At 46.1% G+C, this 23836-nt stretch overlaps 2 protein-coding genes across 4 annotated transcripts in view; both read left to right on the top strand.

The window, feature by feature from the left end:
* Positions 1 to 7787, top strand: part of RCSD1 (RCSD domain containing 1) — a 68579-nt gene extending 60792 nt beyond the window's left edge. For all 3 annotated transcript variants that reach the window (XM_082438475.1, XM_082438474.1, XM_082438473.1), the window contains 2 exons: positions 12 to 650; positions 6114 to 7787. In XM_082438475.1, the coding sequence (XP_082294601.1) occupies positions 12 to 650; positions 6114 to 6146 (672 nt within the window). In that variant the 3' untranslated portion in view covers positions 6147 to 7787. The remainder of the gene's footprint in view (positions 1 to 11; positions 651 to 6113) is intronic.
* Positions 7788 to 21992: 14205 nt separating this feature from the next.
* MPZL1 (myelin protein zero like 1) overlaps positions 21993 to 23836 on the top strand; it is a 62196-nt gene continuing 60352 nt past the window's right edge. Inside the window, exon 1 of the mRNA XM_082438678.1 lies at positions 21993 to 22277. Within this exon, the coding sequence (XP_082294804.1) occupies positions 22187 to 22277 (91 nt within the window). The 5' untranslated portion in view covers positions 21993 to 22186. The remainder of the gene's footprint in view (positions 22278 to 23836) is intronic.

Below are 23836 nucleotides of genomic sequence, written 5' to 3'. Positions count from 1 at the left end.
CTTTCTTGCAGGTGCGGACAAGGGGCTCCATAAAAAGGCGCCCTCCCTCCAGGCGATTCCGAAGGTCCCAGTCGGAGGACTGTGCGGACCTGGGGGAGCTCAGGGCTGTGGAGTCCTCCCAGGAGAATGGTGCCAAGGAAGAGAATGGGGACGAGGTGTTCCTAGCTAAGAGCAAGACCCCAGGATCCCCTCCTCTGAGGAGGACGCCCAGCAGGACAGAGAAGCAGGAGGAGAATGGCAGGGCCTTGAGGGTAGCCCAGCAGCATGAAAAGGCCGTGGGGAGCTCCGAGGAGGGGACCAGCCAGCGTCCAGCCCGAGCCTCCAGCCCAGAGGCAGAGGACGGGGGTGGGAGCCCCACGGAGGAGAAACCGGCTGAGGAGCAGACGCCAGAGCCTGCGGAGGTGAAGGAGAGGGCGGCCGGTGAAGAGGCGGAGCCCGGACAAAGGAGCCGAGATACAAAGGGGCTGGAGGAGGGAGCTGTGGGGGACGAGACCCCCCAAAACCCCCCTGGAGGAGGCGAGGGCGACCACAGTCCTGAGCAGGGGCCTGGCAAGGAAAAACACGATGAGGGGACCATCCTCGAGCCAGGCTGTGACCCTGGCACTGGCCACGCCCAGCCGGACGCCAGCAGTGAGGTCCCCAAGACGGAGGTAGGTGGCCTGGCTTGTCCCCCCGACCCGGACAGGGCAGGGCCAGCGCATCCTATGTCCCATGCCCTGTTCCTTACATCCATCACCAATCAGCTGGGTGTGCAGTAACACAGGGACTGGATTGAGACGGGCTGTCACTGGTGGGGAGGGGACAACAGGACCAGAAAGGGAAGCGTGTCCCATGCTCTCTGCTTCTGGCTGCCTCGGGGTTCTGGCGCCCTTCTGGATGTGACTGAGGCCCACACACCGAGGCCTCCTGATGCAGCGTCCTGGACGGGGCTCGCTGCTGTGGGGCGTTCTGAGAGGAAAAGGGGGTTGCTCCTTTCCATACAAAACTCACAGTGATTGTGCCTGAGACCAGCAGCTCCTTGGGGCACAGTAAAGACGGCAGAACACGACAATGGGCAGGGCTTCTCCTAGGGAAGCTTTAAAGGAGGCTTTATGTTCCGTCCGTCCACGCACAGGTGTTAGACACCTAGCGCGCATGAGGAGGGGTTGCCTCAGTCCCTGCCCTCCTGCTGGGCCCACACTTAGTCATGTGGCTCCTCCCACCACTCCCAGGAAGCCCACCTTGCGCTCACCTACTTGTGCCCTCAGGAGCACGACCAGCCTTGCTGGTTTCCACAAGAAAAGCTCTGTGTCCCGCCCCCTACTGCCACCCCTAACAATGTTATCAACAACGTCACCCTCCAGTGTTTCCCCCTTCCCTTTATGTTAGTTCATTCATTCATTAACACAAGCCACCGTCAGCTTCTGAGGACATTAGCCTCTTATGTCACTTCCTGCTTCCACTTTCTCTGCCTACTTAGTCCATTCTCTGTACAGCAACCAGAGGGGTGTGTGTGTGTGTGTGTTTACTCATTGCTAAAATTACTTACGTCCTGTGTTAGTTTCTTAGGGCTGTCATAACAAATTACCACAAATTGGCAGCTTGAAAACAATAGAAATGCATTGTCACACAGTTCTGGAGGCCAGAACTCCAAAATCAAGGTGTTGGCAGGATTGGCTCCCTCTGGAAGCTCTGAGAGTCTCTTCCAGCCTGTCCCCTCACTTCTGGTGGCTGCTGGCAACCCTGGGAATCCTCTCTTGTTCCTTCCAGCTTCTGGTGGTTGTCGGCAATCCTCGGTGTCCCCTGGTTTGTAGACTCATCGCTCCAACCTTTGCCTCTATCTTCACATGGTCTTTCCCTGTGTCTGTGTGTCTCAAATCTCCCTCTCCTTTCTCTTATAAGGACACCCGTCATTGGATGTGGACCCACCCTAAGTCCAGAATGATCTCATCTTAAGATCCTTAATTACATCTACAATGATGCTCTTTCCAAATAAGGTCACATTCACAGGTACTGGGGGTTAGGATTGGACATATCTTTGGAGGAGGACACAACCCATGGCACCTCTGCTCCCCCTTGTCCCAGAGCACTCAAAACACAGATTCCAAAGCCTCTGTGAGGCCCTGCCTGGGGTCCCCTGCCCAGCTCTCCCTGACTCTCGCCCATACTGTGCCCCAACTGTGGCGACGTTTTTTGGTTTGGTTTTGTTTTCTTACAGTGGTTAATATCTAGATCCTTGAAGTGACTTGGTGAAGTAATTTATAAGCACAAAATTGGTTGAACAGACTCAGAACCTGTAGCTTTCCAAAATGCCATCTGAGAGCTGTTGTTTAGGACCGTGCCCAAATCACATAGGGCTGGCATGTGTACATCCTTCCAGCCTTTCTTCTTTGTGGTTGTATTTTTATACTCCAAATTGATAGTGTTCAGGTTCTAAATGTGTTGCTTTCGAATGTTCATTAAGCTTTCTTTCATATAGTAATACTTTAAAAAATTGGGGGAGTTCCCTGGTGGTCCAGTGGTTAGGACTCGGAGCTTTCATCGCTGTGGGCCCGGGTCCCATCCCTGGTCGGGGAACTAAGATCACACAGCCGCGCAGCATGGCCAAAAAAATATAAAAATTTAAAAAAACTTTTAAAATTTTGGATTTTTAAATTTTCAAGACACCATTTTCATTTTTTGTTTCATTACTTAAATGCAAGGTGCTACCTCTTTTCAAGAGCTTAACAGCATATAATTTCTCATTTAATTGCACATGTCAGATCCTCACTATGTGCAGAACACTGTACTAGCTGTAGTGTGTGTGTGTGTGTGTGTTTGCAACAAACATGAACACACATCCACTCCCAAGGAGATTTTAATTAAAGAATATTATAAAATTCTTGAAAAAATTCTTGAGGATTTAATATATTAAATTCTTTAATATACAAGAATAAAGATGGGTATGTGTTTGAGGTGCCAAATAAACAGCAAAAAGACTTGGTTGAAAATATGTCTTTTCCAGAAATTGTACCTCCAAACTTTCCGTTTTTCCCTTGAATCATACTAATAATAATTTGCTACTCACTGGGGTTTTCAGCTTATTTACTTTTCATGAGGAATTGGCAAAGTTTGATAAGGTGAACAAAAGGTCTGGTCTCTAGATTCCTGTTGTGGTTTTAAAATGGAAGCAGGCAGACATAGCATAGACTTTCTCCTATTTTACCTAGTTAACATCAATTCATAAATTAATGACTTAAGTAGTAACATGTTAGAGTCATTTTCCAACTGATCTATATCTAAAATTACTGGTAAAATTGTCTAGGATAATTTTTATTCCGTAGTGCATTGAATACAATCTTTTAAAGATTCTAGCCACATAGAAGTATGGAGAATGAAAAATTTTATTGAAGTATAGTTGTTACAATGTGTTAATTTCTGCTGTACAGCAAAGTGACTCAGTTATACATATATATATTCTTTGTCATATTCTTTTCCATTTTGGTTTATCACAGGATATTGAGTATAGTTCCCTATGCTATACAATAGGACCTTGTCGTTTATCCGTCCTATATATAATAGTTTGCGTCTACTAATCCCAAACTCCCAATCCTTCCCTCCCCCAACCCCCCTTCCCCTTGGCAACCACAAGTCTGTTCTCTAGGTCTGTGAGTTTGTTTCTGTTTCATAGATATGTTCATTTGTGTCATATTTTAGATTCCACATATAAGTGATATATGAGAATGAATTTTGAATCTCTACCCTCATCTCCCTCTTTGCGCCTCTCTCCTTAGTAGGCATAATCACCATATACAACTCAGTGTTCATATTTTCAGTCCTATTTGTGTTTGATGGACTGAGCTGCAGTTATTTTGGACAAAGATGTATTTTTTTAATTGCTAAATATATTTATCCCTTCCTCTTGACAGTCTGACATTGAGCATATTCCTCTTGTTGTAGTTTATCTGATCAATCTACTTCTACCAATCAAAGAACAAGATGGGGATTAAATCGGGGGGCCCCAATCAAAGAACAAGATGGGGATTAAATCGGGGGGCCGGAAGCCGTCTCTTTAGTGGTGTGTGCTGCCTCTGTGAAATCCAGGAAAGACCTGGGACAGGCATGGCGTGCTGGGGAAGCCCGTGACGCAAGGGGCCCACTTCACAGTTGTCCTCACTGGGGAACCCTTTGGCACCACTACCCGAGGCATTTTGGTTCTAACTTTGACCAGGCTTGAAAAAACCAAAAGAGGATTGGAAGCAGTGCCCCTCCCAGATTAAATAAATTATGCAGATGTGCAGAGGTGCTTTGTGAAGCAGTTTATTCTGATGAGTAGCGCTGGTGTCCTTCGTGTCAACATCGAGCTCTGTGACCTTGGACAACTCCTGTCCCTTCTTGGAGCCTGGGTTTCTAACTCTGCAAAACCAGGGGGTTGGACTAAGGTTGTCAGAGTTTTGCCGCCTTCCTCCGCTTGCATTTCTACCTCAGTCCCTCCCTTAGCCTCTGAACTACCCTCCACTGAGATCCTATGTCCCTGCCCCCCAGGCTCCCTCCGTGGCCAGTCACTTACGAGCTGTCCTTCTGCACCTTAATCTCCCTCTCACCATCGACCTGCTCTATCTTTCTGTATTAATCCCCAAAGCTAAGTCACTCTCACACCCACCTTCTCTGCCAAGACTTGTGAGTGTCATTGGTGGAATTCACGAAACCATGCTGCCTGGATCTCTTATAAAGTCTTACCAACCCAGCTGAACCGTATCCAACCTCAGTGCCGCCTGGACACCCTCTCACTGCTTCTCTATCATCCTGTTTTCATCCGCGTTCTTCCAGCTCACTCCCTACCTCTTCCTCTCCTGCTCTGCAAATGACCTTACCTCCTTCCTGTTTACCTAAAGGGAAGACCAGCCTGTTTGCCACTTGCTCATACGCTCCAAGAGTCTCTTCTTCCTGCACAGCTGAAGAGAGGCCCCTTCTCCTTGATAAGACAAACCCCCTTGTCTGCTGTGTCTACCATTTTCTGGACTTTTCTACAAGATATTTGTGGAGCATGTGTGTGCATTTTAAGTGAAGGGTTAGACTAAGATTTTCCCATTCAGTTACTCTTCTGTATTTCCAGCTCCTCACTAGTTCGCCCCTTTCTGCCTACAAACATGTTTGGATCTCTCTAATCCTACAGAAAAATGTCTCGACTCTGCTCTCTACCCCCAACTCCACCCCCAGTTCTCTCTTTCTCCCCTTGTGATCTCGCTCTTATCAATGACTTTTGAAGCCCACACATGCCCTCCCGGCCACCAAAGACCAGTCATGTCTCCGTTCTTGTCATCCTCACCGCTCTGAAACAGCTGATGCCGGCAACCTGCCCTAAAAACCACCTCCTTCCTTTAACCGCTGTTTGGCTGGGCTGCCCTGGCCCCCTCTCTGCCTCTTAGGGTGGCGTCACCACACCCTGACCTTGGCCCCCACTCCCAGGCTTCATCTCCTTTTGTCGGTGACTCCTACACCTGGTCCTCACCATTACCTGCCGGCCCCTCCTGACTGCTTAGCACCAGCCGGGCTCTCACCACGGCCCCAACCGCACATCCACAGGCCCACCAGTCCCTCACGCTCCGTATCTCCAAAACCAAACTGCTGCTCGCTTTGTTTCTCCACTTACATTCAACCGAGACCTGAAATTCCGTTGTTAGCTGTACGCACTTCTGCTCATGAGGTACTTTTCTTCTTTCTCTTTGATTCCTGAGCAGTGTTTCAGGATGACGAAATTAATGGGAATGAGTGAGGAAGTAAGAAGCTAGGGCAAGGAGGACATGGGAAGCCATGCATCAAGGAATAGGCAGTGTCCTCATTGAGGGCTCAAGCTCCGGTCCCGGGGTTTAAATCCTGACTCCACCACTTACTAGCTGTGTGACCTAGGGGAAGTCACTTGACCTCTCTGTGCCTTAATTACCCCACCTATAAAACAGAGCTAATAGAACTACCAAACTCATATTGCTTTCATGAGGAATAAATGAGTTGATGCACGTGAAAAACTATGTCAGGCACATAGCATTATTATCACTATTACTACTATTATCCGACCTAGCATCCCCAAGGAGACAGGCTGAGTGTCCAGATTTCCTACTTTCCTCCTAATTTATTCCTTCCTCCTCTGCTCACAGGATAATACCCCTGTCCAGGACACTAAAATGTGAAGAAGATCTCACTGTGCCTAGTGATGAAGCTGCTGGAACCGTGTCCTTGAAGTAGCAGCAATGATCGTAGCGGCAGCAAAGGAAGCCATCGCAGGAGCAGGATGGGCTGAGGGTCTGGAGTCAGCCTGAGGACACAGGGTGCAATTTCCCGACCTCCGCACCATCGTAGACAGAGATTGGATCTGAGGGCAGCAGACTTTTATCAACTTGATCAAAGTTGTGTCACTTGATGAACTTGGTTTAAAAAAAAAACAAAAAAACATTTAAAACAATTTACTGTGGTGACAACTCCCCAGGGATGCTGGTCAAACTATGGGGCCCATATACTGTCCACACCCACCTAACCCTATAGCTGACCTCAGAACTGGACTGGGATATACCTATTCAGCTTGTGTTTGTGTAAGGTGACAGCCTTTTTATTGTTCTTAAGTTTTCATGATTCTCAAGTGTAAGTAAAAACTCATTGCAAGTAGCTAGAAACAAAGTAGTATCACTGGAAATATAAATCCTGTAAGTTACAGAAGACCTTAAATTGTATGGAGACCCTGAGACAACCTTTCAGCTTGGTCCAAATTTGACTGGCCAACCAATTTTGAAAACATTGGACGAGAAGAGATAATTATTGAAACATTAAAAAATATGTGTCTGTTCCAGCAACAGGAGCTTTTCCATCAGGTAATTCTCTAGCTGGTGATACACTGGGAGGCGACCAGCTCAGCTCACCTGCTTCTGCCAGGGGGAGAGCAGGCAGAGGCAGGCAGCAACTCCTTTGGAGAGGCAGGATGTCTCTGTGCTGCATTTCCTCATCCTGAAAGCAGAGCGGTGACCCCTGGACAATGCCTGCCCTCTGGTTTATCCTGGGAGGATGAAATTTGTGCTTCCAGAGGGGGAACCTCGAGCATGGATTAGACATCTCCTGGGAAGTGGTTTGAGCATCGTGATGTGCAAGCTACATAATGAGAACATCCTTCCTGGCTTCCCTGACTTGAATGGAAACCCAGGCTCTCCTCCCCGACTCAGGAGGGGTGGGGTGGGTCTTCTGTCTGTTCCTCCTGGGTAGCTCTTGCTTTATCGGTCTGTTTGGAGAGTGCATGCGGCTTCGCCGGGGACAGGGGGCCTGACGACCCCTTCCTTGACATATCCTCTCCCCTCTTCCCACACTCCTGCTGAAAGATGCTCATCCAAATAAATGTTTAATCTTAAGGGTTGGCCCTTATTCAGATTTGAGTATTTCAGTATCTCAACATGCTGATTTGGTAGTTGGAGCAGTCGTTTTTTCTGGAGGTCTCTTAGACCACACTCTACTCTGACTTCAGAAAGCAGTTTCCCAGACTAAAAAGCCTTATCTCACTGCCGGTACCTCAGTTTATCACCCCATTTACAGTTTTTCTAACTCCAGGATAGTGTTAATATTGGGGATATATATTTTTTCAAAAACTATTTTTAAATCAAATGCAGCTTCTAAGCCTTATAATCTAGTGAAGACTGATACCATAATAAGCTTTGTATTTTAGCAGAGTTTGGGAGATATGTGTGTCAGTTATTTTGAGATCTGTATAATATCTATCATCTATCTAATCTATCATCTATCTGTCTATTGACAGAGATGTATACCCCCTAAACAATACATGGATTTATTTATGTATGTCTTTGGGTTGTTTATATACTCATGCACATATCTGGGCAAGAGTTTTGAGAATGTGAGCATGACTGTGCAGTGAAAGGGGGAAATCTGCCACTTCTCTTACTAGAAAAAGGAATGGGACAGATGGGATGTAGATGTAAAAATAAAACTCTATTTTTCTTCTGGAGGGTCCATACCTTACAGTAGCAGATGAAGAAGGAGCAATCAAAAATAAGAATGTGACACTGAAGGAGCATGCGTGACGGTGTCCAAAAATCTCCCCAGTTCCCTATTAGTTACATTATTTGATCTATTTTGTGAGAACACAAAGGCCCCACCGCAGGCATTGTTATTAGTGATGGGGTTCTTGGTGGGGAATTCATGAAGCAAAGGCAGGACCCGTTCCCTGTGGGCGCTGCAAGCTGGCTGTATAATGCTCTCCTTTCTCGAAGTGACCATGATTCAGCGTTGCAACGCCATGGTTGAGACTGGGATTTCACACTGGGGATTAAAGAAATCCATGTGTGTCTTAGGTGGCACAGAGTCATCACCAGGCCAGGAAGACTTTCGTCAGGATTCCTTAATAGGCTTGAAGGAAAACACTGATTCTTCACAGCTACAAGGCTGAAGAGAAGAATCAGAATCATTCTTCCACTACCTTTGTAATCTAGCTTGAATATTAAACTGTGTCCTTCCTTTCTCCAGAGAGGGAGCAAGAAGAAAACTTGAATGCTTTGAAGAAATATGCCAATATTGAAAAGGGGGCTGCATGTGAAACTGGGTAACCAGATATGGCCATGAGGAGCCCAGGGGCCTCAGAATTCCACTCTCCTCACTGAGGTCACCCTCAACAGGACCCTGTTTGCCAGACCAATTTTGGCCTGTGACCCAGCTGACTAGTCACTCCATAAAATGTCAGATAAGGGAATAAAGGAGTGGACAGACAACCAGCTCATCATCATCTTTTGATTCGGTACTCTTGGGAATGTAAAACTTTAATACAGTTGAATGAATGAGGACCTTCAGTTGCTAATGAAAGGAACCCAACTCAAACAGGCTGATGCAAAACAGCTATATCTATGAATCTCCCTCTCTCTCTCTTTCTCTGTCTGTCTGTCCCTCCCTCCTTCTATACACTGAGTAATATGTTTTGACAGTCCATGGACAGACCTGAATACAATCACTTAAGCAATGTCAGAAATCTTTCTCTGTTATTGGTCTCTGCTTTCCTCTGTGTTGGCCATATTCTCAGGCACAAACCCAATGGAAAGAGCTTATTTTTTCCCAGTAACTGTGGGAAAAAATCCTGCAAAGGTTTTCTATAGGCTTGGTGGGGATCATATATCTATACCTGAGCCAATCATTATGACCAAGGAGATGCAGAGATCAGATTGTCCGGCCCTCCGTCACTCTCCTGCAGTTAGGGGCTAGGTGAGTTAATTCTATCTCGTCTGCAAGGACTGTGAACGGGGCAACAGGGCGCCTCAAGGTAAAATCAGAGTGCTGTTACTAAAAGATATGATGCTGGGTGGGAAAAACAACAACAACAATAGAGCTCTGAGCAAAATTCGAGGGCTACTCAGATGAAACGGAATTTGTTTTCATAAGCCACCAAAGAAAATCAGTCTCATTTTAAATGTAATAATGTATCACTGTGTCCAGAGCCAGCCTGGAGCTCCATGAGGGTCAAGTCTGTCTGTGTAGTTCATTGTGTCAGTGCCTCATGTATTATAGGTGCTCAATAAACATTCGGTAAGTAATGAATGATTAAACTGATTTCAGAGCTGGAATAGGATTAGTTTCAACATTTATCGCTGCCCAAAGACTCCCTCACTGATGCCAGATGCCTGAAATGTTAGCAACTGATTCCACTGGCTCTAGTCTTCTTCCCAGTCAAAACGTGTATCCTGAGAGAGGTAATATTTTAGGCCTCCTTTGTCATCACATCTTTTTTTTCCCCCCATGGTCTGTTGTCTTCTTGAGGTAAGTTAGAGGAATGATGGGCTTCTTCTTAAGGGGAGGTACTTAAAAGGAGGTCTTTATTCTTGGCTGCTTTGTGTGTTCGTTGCTGCACGCGGGCTTTCTCTAGTTGCGGTGAGCGGGGGCTACGCTTTGTTGCGGTGCGCAGGCTTCTCATTGCGGTGGCTTCTCTTGGTGCGGAGCACTGTCTCTAGGTGCACGGGCTTCAATAGTTGTGGCACGCAGGTTCGATAGTTGTGGCGCACGGGGGCTTAGTTGCTCCACAGCATGTGGGATCTTCCCGGACCAGGGCTCAAACCCGTGTCCCCTGCATTGGCAAGCGAATTCTTAATCACTGCGCCACCAGGGAAGTCCTGTCATCACATCTTGAGTTGAGTTGGTTCTAGAAAGCCTTCCCAGAAGGGGTTGAAAAAGAAGAGCAAAGTACACGAAACTCTAGGGGCAGTTGACACACTTTCCTGACTTCCCAGTCTTGCTTAGGGTAAGTCAGGCTCCCATTTAGCCCAGTGATGTCCTGACCAGAGTGGCTATGGAGGCTGAGAAAACCATTACTCCAGTTCTGCCCTCAAATTCGAGGAGAGCTGTGGGAGAGGCCCCACTGTGGTCAAATGGGGCAGGAAACTGTGGTTCTTTGATCTTCTGCAGAGGAAAAGGAGGTGAATGTGTTCAATGCCTCACAGCACAAAGGGAGCCACCCACTTCCAAAACTGGAACAAAGAGATTTCTCCTCCTCCTCCTCCTGGAAAGTTCTGGGCTCTCCACGGGACCTGCAACGCCTAGGCACAGCCAGGGAGATGCTATGAAGGAAACAGGATGTAGAAGGAAGAGGTCGAAACAGTCTAGGATTCCCCGCTGGGCACTCCTGTCAGTAATGACCCTGACCCTTGATGGTGTAGTTTTAAATGAAAATGTGAAAAAAATGACTTAGGCAAACCTGTAATGCCAGTTATTACATTTATCAACTGCTTCTGTTTTAAATCATGAGTGGACTGAATTGCACTTTAGTCAAAATTCAGAAGCAAGATTCTAGAATGATTATATGGTTGGTACTCAAAGGATGGTATTACCAAGAGGCAGATATTCCTTCCGCTCCAAGAAAATAATAGGACCTCAAACACTAGTCGCTACTGTTGGATTGTCTAAGGGACCCCTGGGTGCTGGGTGGTGCCAGGCACTCACCGTCACGGCCGAACCTGGCCCCTCAGGCGCAACAGTAGCAGCCTTCCTGACGACCTCTGCAAGCAGCTGGGATGCGAAAGGGCAAAAGGGCTTGCTTTGCATCGCCTCTAATTCTGTGCCTCTTTTCATTCTACCAAGCAAAAGGAAACACATAGTTTTAGGAACCCTGTTTTCTCTGTGATTTAAAAATATTCATTACCTTTATTTTTTCTCATTATAAAAGCAATACACATTTATTTTTAAACACGTGTGGAGAAAAAATATTTTAAGTCAAAAATTATTCATAATCCCACTACTAAGAGATAACTAGTGTTAATATTTTATGGATTTTCCTCTAGTTTTTTTAATGCATGTATTACATGTTTTGCTTTTAATTCGTTGTTGTTCCAAAACTGGGATCTCACTGTATGTAACTGTGTATTTTTCTCTTCTGTAACATACCATCGTGAGCATGTCTTCCAAAACAATCACAATTTTGATCATGAAAACTGTACACTTTTGTCTTCTTCTATTCAACCAATAACATCCAGAGTAAGACCAAATCTGTATAAAAGAGGGGTAATAATATCCCCTGGTGGAAACGAAGGTGTTGTGGAAAGCAGTTCTTTTCACAGTCTAGATCTTAGATTCCTTTCACGTTCATGACCTCATGCACTCTCAAAACTTAAAACAAGTGAAAACATTTGAATGAAAAATGAAAGGGCTGAGGCAACTCCAAAATATCATTCCTAATTATTTAGGGATTGCAAAATCCAGAGGGAGGCATGAGATAAGCCTCTGAGAAAGGATCACTGGAGGAAAACCACAAAGAAATGTTTGTAGTAAAAACTAGCTGAAGCTATTATAGGCTATTGGACTGGAGTCTGGAAAAGGCACAAATGTTCAATCTGATCCCACTTTCTGTGTGGGTCAGGACATGGCTTGCAGCGAACAAAGCAAACCTACCAGCATGACAACGGCGGTGGCCTGCGGGCCAGTTAGTGCTTAACTGCACGGGCAGCAAGTAAGACGCAGCACACAGTCCTGAGGCCAGTCCTGTGGGCCAAGTTAGCCAGAAGTTTCCTTTGAATGGTAGACCCACGCAATTAAATTGTATTCTCACTTCCAAGGGCTGATCATTCCAAGTCAGAGCCAAGTCTGTACCACTTAAGCCCAAACTGTGTCAGAATTCAGTGGCGAGCAAACATTAGTGACAGAATAGTCACAAATCCCTCACCATAAGTGTTTTTAAAAGCCATTCACAATTTCAAGGCATCAACCATAACATCATCCTAGAGTTATTCTAATCATCTCCTAATGGACCTCTTCTTTTTCTCATTTCATCTTCGCCCTCACATGCATCTGAACCCAAGTCAAAATTGTTATGTTCAATAGTACTTTAAACATACCACCATTCTCAAAGGCTTTAATGCCACCAAATCCCTTAAATCAAATTAAAAGATTGAATCATGGCTTTTAAAGTTCTCTGGGGCCACTGGTCCTCTTCTTCCACATCAGTTTTCATCTTACTTGCTAACCAGCTAAGCCCAGCTCATTGGCATGGAATTACATGGAGAGCCACAAAAGCGGTTATCCCAGCTCTGGGAGTAAATCCTAAGGAAATCATGTAATACGTGGGGAAAGTATATACACAAATGGGCCAAACAATATTTATATCAGTGAAATGTTGGACACCAATTATTTATTATACAGTAGAAGAATTATTAAGAAAATTATGCTATGGGAATTCCCTGGCTGTCCAGTGGTTAGGACTCTGTGTTTCCACTGCAGGGGGCACTGGTTTCGATCCCTGGTCTGGGGGAACTAAGATCCTGCAAGACATGTGATGCAGCCAAAAAAAAAAAAAGAGAAAAGAAAAGACAGAAAAAAGAAAATTATGCTATATTGTCTTGATGGAATAGTATAAAATTATTACAAACAACTTAAAGGGATGGGAAAACAGGCATGGGGAAGTTGGAAAACAATAACAACAGAAACCTTGAGAGTGGACACTGGCAAAGGTAGGAAAGGTCTCCAGTCTTGCCATCTTTCATGGCACCTTGGTGAGTGAGTGAGATACAGCTCAGGCAGGGCAGAGGGAGCCCTCGAAAAGGCACAGTCTGAAAGGGGAGGGCAAAACCTAGATTGCTCAGGACTCACCCTGAGGAGAACTCCTCCTTCCTCACCCTCCTGAGCCCATTCTCAAACTACAAAAGAGTGGATTAAAAGCAACATCGGGCTCTCAAACCTTAGCTCAGTAGGAGGAAGAAAATTGATCTCAGACAGGAAGAGGGTGTCAATAAAATGTTTACATACTGAGACTTCCCTGGTGGTGCAGCGGTTAAGAATCCACCTGCTGATTCGGGGGACACGGGTTGGAGCCCCGGTTGCGGAGCAACTTAAGCCTGTGAGCCACAACTATTGCAGCCCACATGACTTGAGCCTGTGCTCCGCAACAGAGAAGCCACCACAGTGAGAAGCCCACACACCACAACGTGCACAGCAACGAAGACCCAAAGCAGCCAAATAAATAAATTTAATTTTTTAAAAAATTTACATACTATCAAAGCAAATGGAAGGCTTAGAGCAGCCCACCCTACACATGTCCTTCTACTCCAGGGAGGAGCACGGCTCTGGGATCTCTCTACATGGCCAGAATGGGTTATAGAAAGGTTTTCCAGCTTTAACTCTTTGTTTTGAAGTGTTTTCACTTGTATTTCCCCTGTCACACTCCCCAAGGGTGTGAGCTCTGGTCCTGACCTTCTATATTCAGTGGCACCCCCAGAGCCCACTGGCATCAGGAGGAAGGAAGGGATCAGGGGATGAGCAGAGAAGCTGGTGCAAATGCAGAGCTTTCAGTCAAAGGGTGAGAGGGCAGAAACACCACCTGGACCCTCAGAGAACAGTCTGACCAGGGTTCGAAGGAAAGTATTCCAGTGACCCCCAAATTCAAGGTAGCTTAAGGATGGAAGAGGGCTTCAGAAATGAGAAGCTTCTGCCACCCAACCTCCCTGTTGGGGAGGGAGAGGGGAGTGCAGGCCAAAAGCAGGCAAGGCTAGCTTAAGACCCTGCACTCCTGGTCCACCTGGGTTAAGGGCCTTAGGATAGGCTCAAACTATGCGGCAGAAGGGGCGGGGGGTCGTGTTAAGGAATCCAAGCTGGTACTGGTCACTCCTCCACAGGGCAACAAATCAAGAGAAGAGTTGCTGGGGCAGGGAATAGCAACTTTATTTGGAAACCCAGCAGACTGAAAAGATGGTGGAATAGTGTCCCAAAGAATCATCTTGCCCAGGTTTGGATGATTGTTTCTTTTATAAAACAAAGAGGGGGAAGTGAGGAGGTAAAGTTTTGTTTTGTTTTGTTTTTTTAAATGGATGACCACAACAAAAACAATGATTGCAATTACGAAACACACTCATACTATGTCATAATACTGACGTTCAGTCCAGTACTCCTCCACTGTAACAGCTCCTTTACTTTGCAGTGAAAATTGATTTGTATATTTTTTGCCTCTGAGTCCTTGTGGGATTTTTTTTTATTATTATTCAAACAGGAAGTCACAAAAATTATAATCATCCTCATCAGTTCACTCAGTCCCATGTAATTAATTTTTTTTTATCTTGATCTTTTGTTAGCACTTTTATGAATTCATCAGTTTTCCATTAGAGTTCTGAAAATGCTTATTCATTCAGTTCAGCAGTATAGTCAGTTACCAGAAACCTGTACTTGTCAGAGTCTTTTCCATGAATTCCTTGAAGATGAAACACTTTTATAGGAACATATTTGCAAAAGCTTCAGAGTACACCCAGAACTGTCTGTAAATGACAAAAGACTTAAAAATGGCCATGGTTAAAGATTTGATGAAAGTTCATAATAATGCAATTGACAAGGAAATTTAGTTATTTCTGAGATGTACATTTTAAAGTAATAACTAGAATTATGACTTATAACATTATACCAGAACATGTAAGAGGTAAAGTTTAAAAAAAGAGAGAGAGAGAAGTTATTTCAAACATTTCCTGGTTCTGGCCAGACTCTGGAACGGATGTGTTCCTTTCTTCTTTCCTGCAGCCATTCACAGGTGGGCCTGGTCAGGATGTTTCCTGTGAGCTTAAACAAATGTGTTTTAGCTTAACTTTCAGGCATGGGAGGCAGGGTTCCCAGAGGTGGGCCATCATGTGTACTTTAAACTACAGGCACCAGCCCTTTAGTAATTAACTTGTAACAAAAGCAATAGAATACAAAGGTTAAAGTAAAAGAAACAGACCCGGTATGGAGTCAGATTTGTTCTTCCCTATTACAGTAGGGGATGGAGGTGGGGTGGCGCCAGAGCGAAGGTCCTGCCCACTACTGCAGCCTTGTCCACTCCCCCAAGCTACCGAGGCACCCAACTCTGCCCCCTCCCTCCCCAGCTCCTTTCACGGCCCTCGCTATTAACCCCACCTTCCAAGACCTCGGTAGTTCCTGTACCTGCGCCTGCACTTCCTCGCCGCCGTGTGGCCTGAATTACCTCACTGCAAAATGAGGATAACAGTAGTAACTAAGGGAAAATTGTTACAAATATGCAGTGAGTTCAGTATGTAAAACGCCTAAAAGAGTGCAGGATCTCAAAATGAACGTTCGAAAAAAGTTAGCTGTTAATACTCTCTCCTTTGCCAGTTCTTCGCCCCATCACTCCCTCCCAGGGATAAGGTACATCCCTTCTCAACTCTCTCCCGCTCCTCCGCGCTATTTCCCGCCCCGCGCACCCGCGAGCGTCGTCCCGCTGCAGCACAGGGGACTGGGATGGGGACGGGGACGGGGCACGCGGCACACAGCCAAGTGCTCTGAGGATGGTCTGAGTGGAGAGCGGCGGGAGCTCCCTGCAAGGAGCGAAACTGGCGGCGTGGAGACACTGGGCGGCGAGCACCCGGCGGCGTCCAGTGTGTCCGAGGGGCCCTGCCCGCGCCCTCTTAGCCCGGGCTTCCAGCGCCCGGCCGCCACCGCGCTGCAGGGGCCATCCTGGCTCGGGGGAGGCGGCTTCCCGGATCGAGTGCGGACGGCCGCAGGCCGAGGCGCAGAGCCCGGGCGCTGGGTGATACCACCGGCCCCTCTGGGCAAAGTGCACGTCCCTTTCTGGTGCTCCTTCGGGTGGCGAGGAGGGTTTCGGCCGGAGACCTGGGGAGTAAGAGAAGGGTCGCCGCCGGCTGGGGTCGGTCAGGCGGTGCGGCCAGCGGCGAGGCAAGGCTGAAGAGAGGCGCTGGGAACGCTTTTGCCGAGAGCGGCTCGTTGGTCTAGGGGTATGATTCTCGCTTCGGGTGCGAGAGGTCCCGGGTTCAAATCCCGGACGAGCCCAGGCTTTTTCTGTCTCAGCCTAAAATTTAAGAAACAGTTTCTTTTTCTCACACGGCTCATTTAGAGGCTGAAATGAAACTATTCCGGTCCCATTAGCTCGAATCTTGATCGTCGTAGTTTTAGGAAGTAAAGGATTGAGATCAATTCGTTAAATATGTGGTCTTTGTACGTCTGAGGGCAAGGTATGAAAATGCTTGTACCATTTAAAACACACGTACTCGGAAAAGAGACACGCCTCGTGCGGACTCCTGGGCACCCCTCGGACACTCCAAACGTGAGCAGGGGGCGCCGTGGATTAGCGGGACCAGGGTGATGGGGCGCGCTGTCCTCCTCCAGCGGTCGCTGTGCGTGCGGACATGCGCGGGCCTGGGCAAGTTTAAACCGCACCTGTAGGCAACCGAGATCGGAACTCAGTCCCTAACACAAGCGCTCGACTCCGAAACTGGCAGGAATGGGGACAAGCGTTTTCAAAGTATTACATGGTTAGCAAACTTTCTACGTTTTCATGTTACGTCTTTTAATGGTATTTGAACGTAAAGTGTGCTCTAAGTTCAAAAAGTCTCAACTTTGTATTTTCCACCAACATGTATTTATTACATTTATGGATCTATTCTAAAATTAATTTCTTTAGAAATGATTAATTCATGAAGAAAAAAAAGAGGGCTCGTCCGGGATTTGAACCCGGGACCTCTCGCACCCTAAGCGAGAATCATACCCCTAGACCAACGAGCCGTCGCGTTTTCTGCCTTCCCGTCCTTATAAAAGGAGGAACTACTTAGTCCCGCGCCCCCAAGTGGTTATCTGTGTAATATGTTTATATCCTTCAGCTGTTTCGCGTTCTTGTGTTTTCGATTTTTTTCTTTTCTCTCTTGATCTTTGAAAATCAATGACAGAGAAGAAAACAACGGTGTCACTATCAGTGGCATATTTATAATTCTATTTATATTTATGGCTGATAAATTGCAGTGAGTGTGTGGCAATATCCCTGTGGCAGGCGGATTCCAGATTCTCTCCCTTGCTGCGTTCAGGATGTTGCTCTTTACAATAATAGTAAAATTGTCGGTTTCTTGCCTACACCTTTCATCCTAGCGTTCAAAGCACCACCTTTCCAGCCTTGCAAATTACCATCACTGTGTTTTTACTCAAACTGTTTTCTTCAGCTGGAAAATCTGTCTCTCCCTCTCTTTTCCATAAATCCCAAACTCTGACCTTCTCAGAAAAAGATCCTTTAACATATTAAAACCAATTTTATGTGGTATATAATTGGGTTGCAGTCTTGTCTCCTCTAATCATTATTTATTAGAGGACAAGACACCAACACTAACAGCAACACTGAATTCTACTGTATAATTGACAACCAATTGTTATATAATTGGTGCCCAATTGTCCCAATATCTTTAACGCATGGCTTCTTTACTATATTTTAAATTATTAAATACTTAGTATTGAGGCTTATACTGGCAAAACTGGTGCTCAGTGAATAATTTCTGAATGACCGCAATTTGTTCCAAATCTCTTAAAAATACAAATTTTGGTATTTGGACAATCACTAATTGTGAATTGCAACTTTAGTAAATAACTAACCAGATAGGAAACTACAAGTAGACAAGGTGACTATCCTAAACAGGCCTATTTGTTTATTTTATGTCATATAACATTCATTCTCCAGTTTATTCATTCATTTGATTGCTCATTCATTCAACAAACATTTAGAAGCGCTATGTGCCAGACTCTGAGTTGTCAACTTTCTTCTTATGGTTTGACACGAGTAAATTGCAGTTCTGGAGCTCTAATGTTCAGTCCCCACCCTTTGTTTTATTGGAAACTGTCCTAACTTGAGTCTTCAGTCCTCCTTAGGGTCCAAGGCAAGGAGGATAAGAATACCTTTTAAGATGTTCGTTAGTTCTAGATGCCAGCAGAGTTTATTCATCAGAACCTAACTGGAAAAAAATGTGCCCTGGACACTTAAGAAATTTCTATTTCTCCCAAGAATGAGGAAACTACAAAATATAACTCATTAGGTAAAATAATGTAACCACTTCAGTTTTCTGGAAACCTCCATCTCTACAGTTACCAAGAGGTCTGTCGCTATGCTCACCTTTCCTACTTGAACTTACTACAGTTATTATCATTTTAGGGTTTTTTTTTTTTTTCTTACTCCTACTTCTCTCTAGGGATTGAAAGGGTTTGTCTTTTACTCTGCAGGTGCCACTAGAGTATCACATTTGCCCACCCAACCATGATACAAGAAGACTGACGGTAACGAAACTCAGGATATCAATTGACCAACTCACAGTGAGAAATGTCTCTATCCTGGTGAGAGGAATGTCTGTGCTCTCTCTCCAGTGTACATCCTTCCCTCATAGGTGAAGCAGAAGTAGTACATAGGTAGCAGCAGGGCACAGGGAGACAGAGGACCTTGAAGAGCATTTTATTCCAGCCACAGTAAGTGAAGAAGCCTGGTGACATATCCTTCTATACAATGAACCCTAAAGACCCCATTACCCATGTTCCCCCAATTTGGTGCCCAGGGGCACTCAAATTTTCAGATTTTCAAAAAGTTCCTAGAAAAATGCAAACCTTTTCCTGGATTGAGACATTCTCTCTGTAGAAATGTTAATGAAACTGATTTCAGGTAAATATCTCTCAGTGTGGCCTGGGATTCATCTCTGACTCTATCTGATATTCATCAAATCTCAGTGATCCTGGAATGACTTGCTATCACCACCCACAGATCACAGCATTCCATTTTCTTCTGGCAACAGATCTGAAAAAACAAGGAGGGAGAGAATGCCAGTGAGAGTACAGGAGGTGGAAGAGAATTCTACTACAATCACAGAGATGTTGGAAATTTTGGTGCCTGACACCCTCTTCCTACTTCTCCCATTAATTCCAGCTCTAGAAAATTCTGTCCATATATATTTGCCATCACTAGTTGCTCCTGGGTGCCCCTTATCTGATCTCTATTGAGAGAAGACTTAACACACCCTGAGATGTTCCCAAGGCAAACCCCTCCTTATTAGTGCATTTATTGTGCACTGCGTGAAGGAAGTCTTTGAGGCCAAGGGATCTGTACATAGGTAACTATTATCAGACAAGACTCTGCACATGATTTCCCTTCTTACTGACTCTGTGGGGAAAATTCTCCCCAAGGAGCCCATTCTTTTCAGAGGCAAGGCAGCCCATTAAAAATGACTTGTCTCACCTGCTGGAAAGTCTTCAGTTGATTCTGACTGTATGCCCGGACTGATTGACCTGGAAAGAGGAGTTTCCAGGAGGAAGAAGGAAGTATCTGAAGAGGAGGTTTGTTGAGTGAGAACGTCAGGCTCACAATAGTGATTGAAATCCAAAGCTTTTGTTTGTTTGTTTGTTTTCCATTTACTATCTCTACAGAAGAATCAGAAACTACAATACAAGGCCTATGGCTAAAACAACCTCACATGATTTTGTTTTTCTTTGTAACTTCTCTAGATTGATTCAATAAACATTCATTCTTCTATTCATTCAACAAATATTTATTAAGTATCTACTGATGGTCTGATATTGTTTATCGTGGAAACACTTTGCTGCCCCAGCAGGCTGCGGTTTCACGGTAGCCCTTCTGTTGCTTCCTTGGGCTCCAGACCTAGATATCTAACTGCCTTCTGATTGACCATCTGGGTGTTCTCAGCACTTTCAGCTGTGTTCAAGGCCCAGCTCATTAGCTTTCCTCACAGACCAGGTTCTCTTCCTGGGTTTTTAGTCTTAGTTAACTGGTAGCAGCATTCACCACTCTGGCTAGAAATTGGAGGTCACATCTGTCTTTGATTAGACTTCCCATCTAATTTATACCCAGTCCTGTCATTCCTTTTGTGAAATGTTTCTCCAGTCCTCATCTTCCTCTCCACCATCACTGCCAACACCTTATCTCATGCTCTCTTCACTCTTGCCTTGTCTTTTGCAGGAGTCATCCTTTTAAAACACAGATCTGAACTTGTCACTTCCCTTTCATCACTCCCCACTGCCTATACAATAAAGACAACCCCAGGCTCTTCAAAATATTACCACAGCCTACTTTTCCAGCATTCTCTCTTTCCCCTCTTTCACTCACTCCCCCTGAAGTTCCAAACCACAGAGGATTAACCCACTATTCCTTGCACCTGATACTGCTTTCTTGTTTCTGAGTTTGCTTTTCCTGTTTCTCTCTGGTGAAAATTTATTCAGCCTTTAAAATCCACCTCAAATGCTACATCTTCTGTGCATCTTTTCCAGACACCTCACAGGCCAGTGGTTCTCAGAAGAGGGAGGTAGCTGTATTGAGGTACATCACAGTCAGTGGAGAAGCTTTTAACATAACCTGTGTCTTTGAGAACCACTGTCCCTGTTGGCCTTACGGTTTCTCCTTTGTTCGACCTTCTCTTCAAGCATTGAAAAAAATTTAGTTCAGTACTTGCTTGCTATACTGACTGGTAGACTCTGTGCTTCTTGAGAGTAAAGTCTAGGTATTCTACATCTACAGCACATAGTAATTGCTCACTTAATGCATTTGTATTCTTTCCAACCTATGACATTCCAGAAACACTTCATGAGGATCTTGCTGAGAGAGAAATAGGGTGAAATGGTTCTGTCTTTTTCTTTTTAGTTTTCCCTCACTAGTGCTAAAGTAATTATTATGAGTTTGCTGAACTATAAGGGTAGCAGGCTAAAACAGCGAAAATATCAGGAAGGGTGTTCATAAGGTTGACTTGAGACAAAACCCTGAAATGAGGGGCTGCATTTGCGTGCTCTCACCATGCTCTTCTCCCACTCTCATCCTAATTGTCTAATACTTGTTTCCTTCTCTCACGCTATTGGCCTCCCATCTGGATTTTTTCCTTTTCTTCCTTCACGCTCATTTTTCTTGTGCTCCTGTCCTTCCGTTTCTCCCCTTTGTGGGCTGTTCTCATAAGGACTCTTACAAACACTTTCCAGAATTTATTGGGCAACCAGTAAGTGGCAGACACCGTTCTGGGCCGAGGTAACCAAGTGGAGCCGGCTCAGGAACGGCACTTCAGAGTCTGGGTGGGGAACTTGACAATTTTTATTGATAAATCGAGGGATATTTTGTTTACAAAAGCAAAACAAACAAAACCCCATTCATTTGTGCTCCAGGTAGTAGGAAAGAGTTCCCAGTTCCCAACCCTTCTTAAGCCAAAACGGGGGGCTCCTAAGAGGAGATTCAGACAAGATGGAGACTTCTTTTTAAGCTAGTAGATTTCTCAATATGCACACATAAATTATCTGATCCAGGCAAAGGACAGGCCTTGGAGACAAGGCAAGGGGAGAGATATGTTCTACCTGAACGACTGAATCAGAAGTCTCTCCCCATCGTAGCCCTCATTCTTTTTTTTTTCTTTTCTTTTTTTTTTTAAATTTTGTAAACGAACTGCTTCTTTTCCTTTAGGTGAGGCTCAGAGAAACCGGGAAAAGCTGAAAACAGGCGAAGATAGACAATGAATAGATCTGGAGGACTGGACCCATAGAGAGGCAGAGGAGACACTGGCGGGGCGGCGGGCGGGCCAGGACAGACCGGCGGACAGCCACGCAGGCAGGCAGGCAGGCAGGCAGAGGGCTTGGCGGCGGTCGCCTCGGACAGCCGGGGACCTCCAGCGCCAGCATAAGGAGCCTGGGTGGGACCGAAAAGGCGGGGCCCCGCCTGGAGAGAGGGAGTGATGGACAGTCGGTGCCTTCCAATCGAGTCCTTCAAAGTGCGCGGGGCAGGCCAATGAGCGGACATCTGGGGCCGGCGCGGGGCCGAGGTCTGGGCGGAGGGCTGGCTGGCAGCGGCTGGGGCCGCGAGCGGGGATCGCGGCGTGGAGGTGCTAGCAGACGCGGGCGGCGGCGAGTCCGGAGACCCCGGGCCAGAACCGAGCTAACCGTAGTGGGGACCGGGGCCCAGAGCCGCGGCGGCTGCGGCCGGAGGACGATGGCAGCGCCCGCTGGGGCCGGGGCACTGATTGCATCCCCAGACCGCAGGCGCTGGCTGTGGTCGGTGCTTGCGGTGGCGCTCGGGCTCTGTGAGTAAAGCCGGGATGGCGGGGGCGGCGGGGCCAGGTGGCGGGCCCTGCGCGCGCGGGGCGCCGAGGTGGGGAGGGGGCGCGGCCTGCACGCCCTGGGGCCCAGGGAACGGAGCCGGCGGGCCCCGCGACGGGCTGGAGAGGCGCGGAGCCTCTTTCTTCTTCCTGGATCCCTGCGTGTGGAGGAGGCGGGGAGAGCTACCCACCTTGCTCATTCCTGGGGGGCTGTCTGGGGAGCGGGCCCGGCGGGAGGCCGCATTGCGCCCTCGCTGAGTCGCCCACCATCTCCGCCTGGCGACTCTGGGTCGCCCAGGCCCGCTTGGGATTCCGGTTCAGGAACCCGGGCTTCTGGCGTTCTCCACCTTTGGGAGGTGGCGGAAGGTTGCACGGTTTTCATTTGTAGGGCCTTTGTTGATTGTTTCCCTTTTAAGCGACTGTTTTGTTTTACCTTGTTAGTTCCATTTCCAGTGCTCTCCAACCCATTTTTTAAGCCTCTGAGATAGAAGGGTCCCGGAGTCTCATTTGTCTCATCTCTGTAGTCTTCAGAGCACCAGGAGGAAATTTACATTACTTCTGTGTTAGGATGCAAAGAGCTGGGAATACCACTGGAGTGACCTGGCTTAAAAGAGTTTGGCCAATCCATAATAATTACAGTCATAGTTACTGTAGTTTGACAAGACATAGGACATTAAAAGGCTCATTTTTCTTTAAAAAAAAAAAAATCACGTTTTTTTCCTTGCCAGATTTCATGAGTGAGGCATAAAGTAAACCTCAGGCTGGATTTATTGAATTGGATGAGTTGCTTTACGGACATCTGCAGTGGTGTCTTGCCACAGGACTTTTTTTGTGTGTGTTGTTCAAAGCAGAGTACTTGTTGCTGTCTCAGAATGTGGTTAAGTAATGGTTATAAAGAGAGCCAACTCCTAAAAAACCACGGAGACTTGTTCATTTCTTTTGTTTTGCAAAATGTCAGTTGCATGACAGTATCTGAACGTGAGTATACTCAGTAATTACTTTCATGGAAAAGTTCTTAATGTAATCTTTGGAGCCAGGAGAAATACCAGTTAATGAATGATTCCAGGAGCTGTAAAGTATAAAGGTAAAAGTCCCCCCACCCTCTGGAGGTTGATAGATGAATATATACTTTGTATATATAAGACAATCTATTCTGTATAAATGTCTTTCCTGAGGGGGAAAAAAAAGGGTTAAAAGCATGGGGGGTTTTTGGTGGTGATGGTGTTTGTGATGGTGGTAATATTCATGTTTTAAGTGAAGAAGTAGGAAATAGCTTAAAACTAAGGTGTATCAGAAATCTTGTGTGTTCAGACAGAATTATTATGCAGGAGAGGCAGACACCCGTCTTTATTGAGGACAAAAGCAGTCAGAGTAATCTTAATTAAACTCAAGGTATTAAAAAGTAGCAGAACTGGGCTTCCCTGGTGGCACAGTGGTTAAGAATCCGCCTGCCAGTGCAGGGGACACGGGTTCAAGCCCTGGTCTGGGAAGATCTCACATGCTGTGGAGCAACTAAGCCCATGAGCCACAACTACTGAGCCTGT

Source organism: Balaenoptera physalus (assembly GCF_965194825.1).
Source record: "Balaenoptera physalus genome assembly, chromosome: 1".
NCBI lineage: Eukaryota > Metazoa > Chordata > Mammalia > Artiodactyla > Balaenopteridae > Balaenoptera > Balaenoptera physalus.
This window is presented reverse-complemented; position numbering and strand designations above follow the sequence as displayed.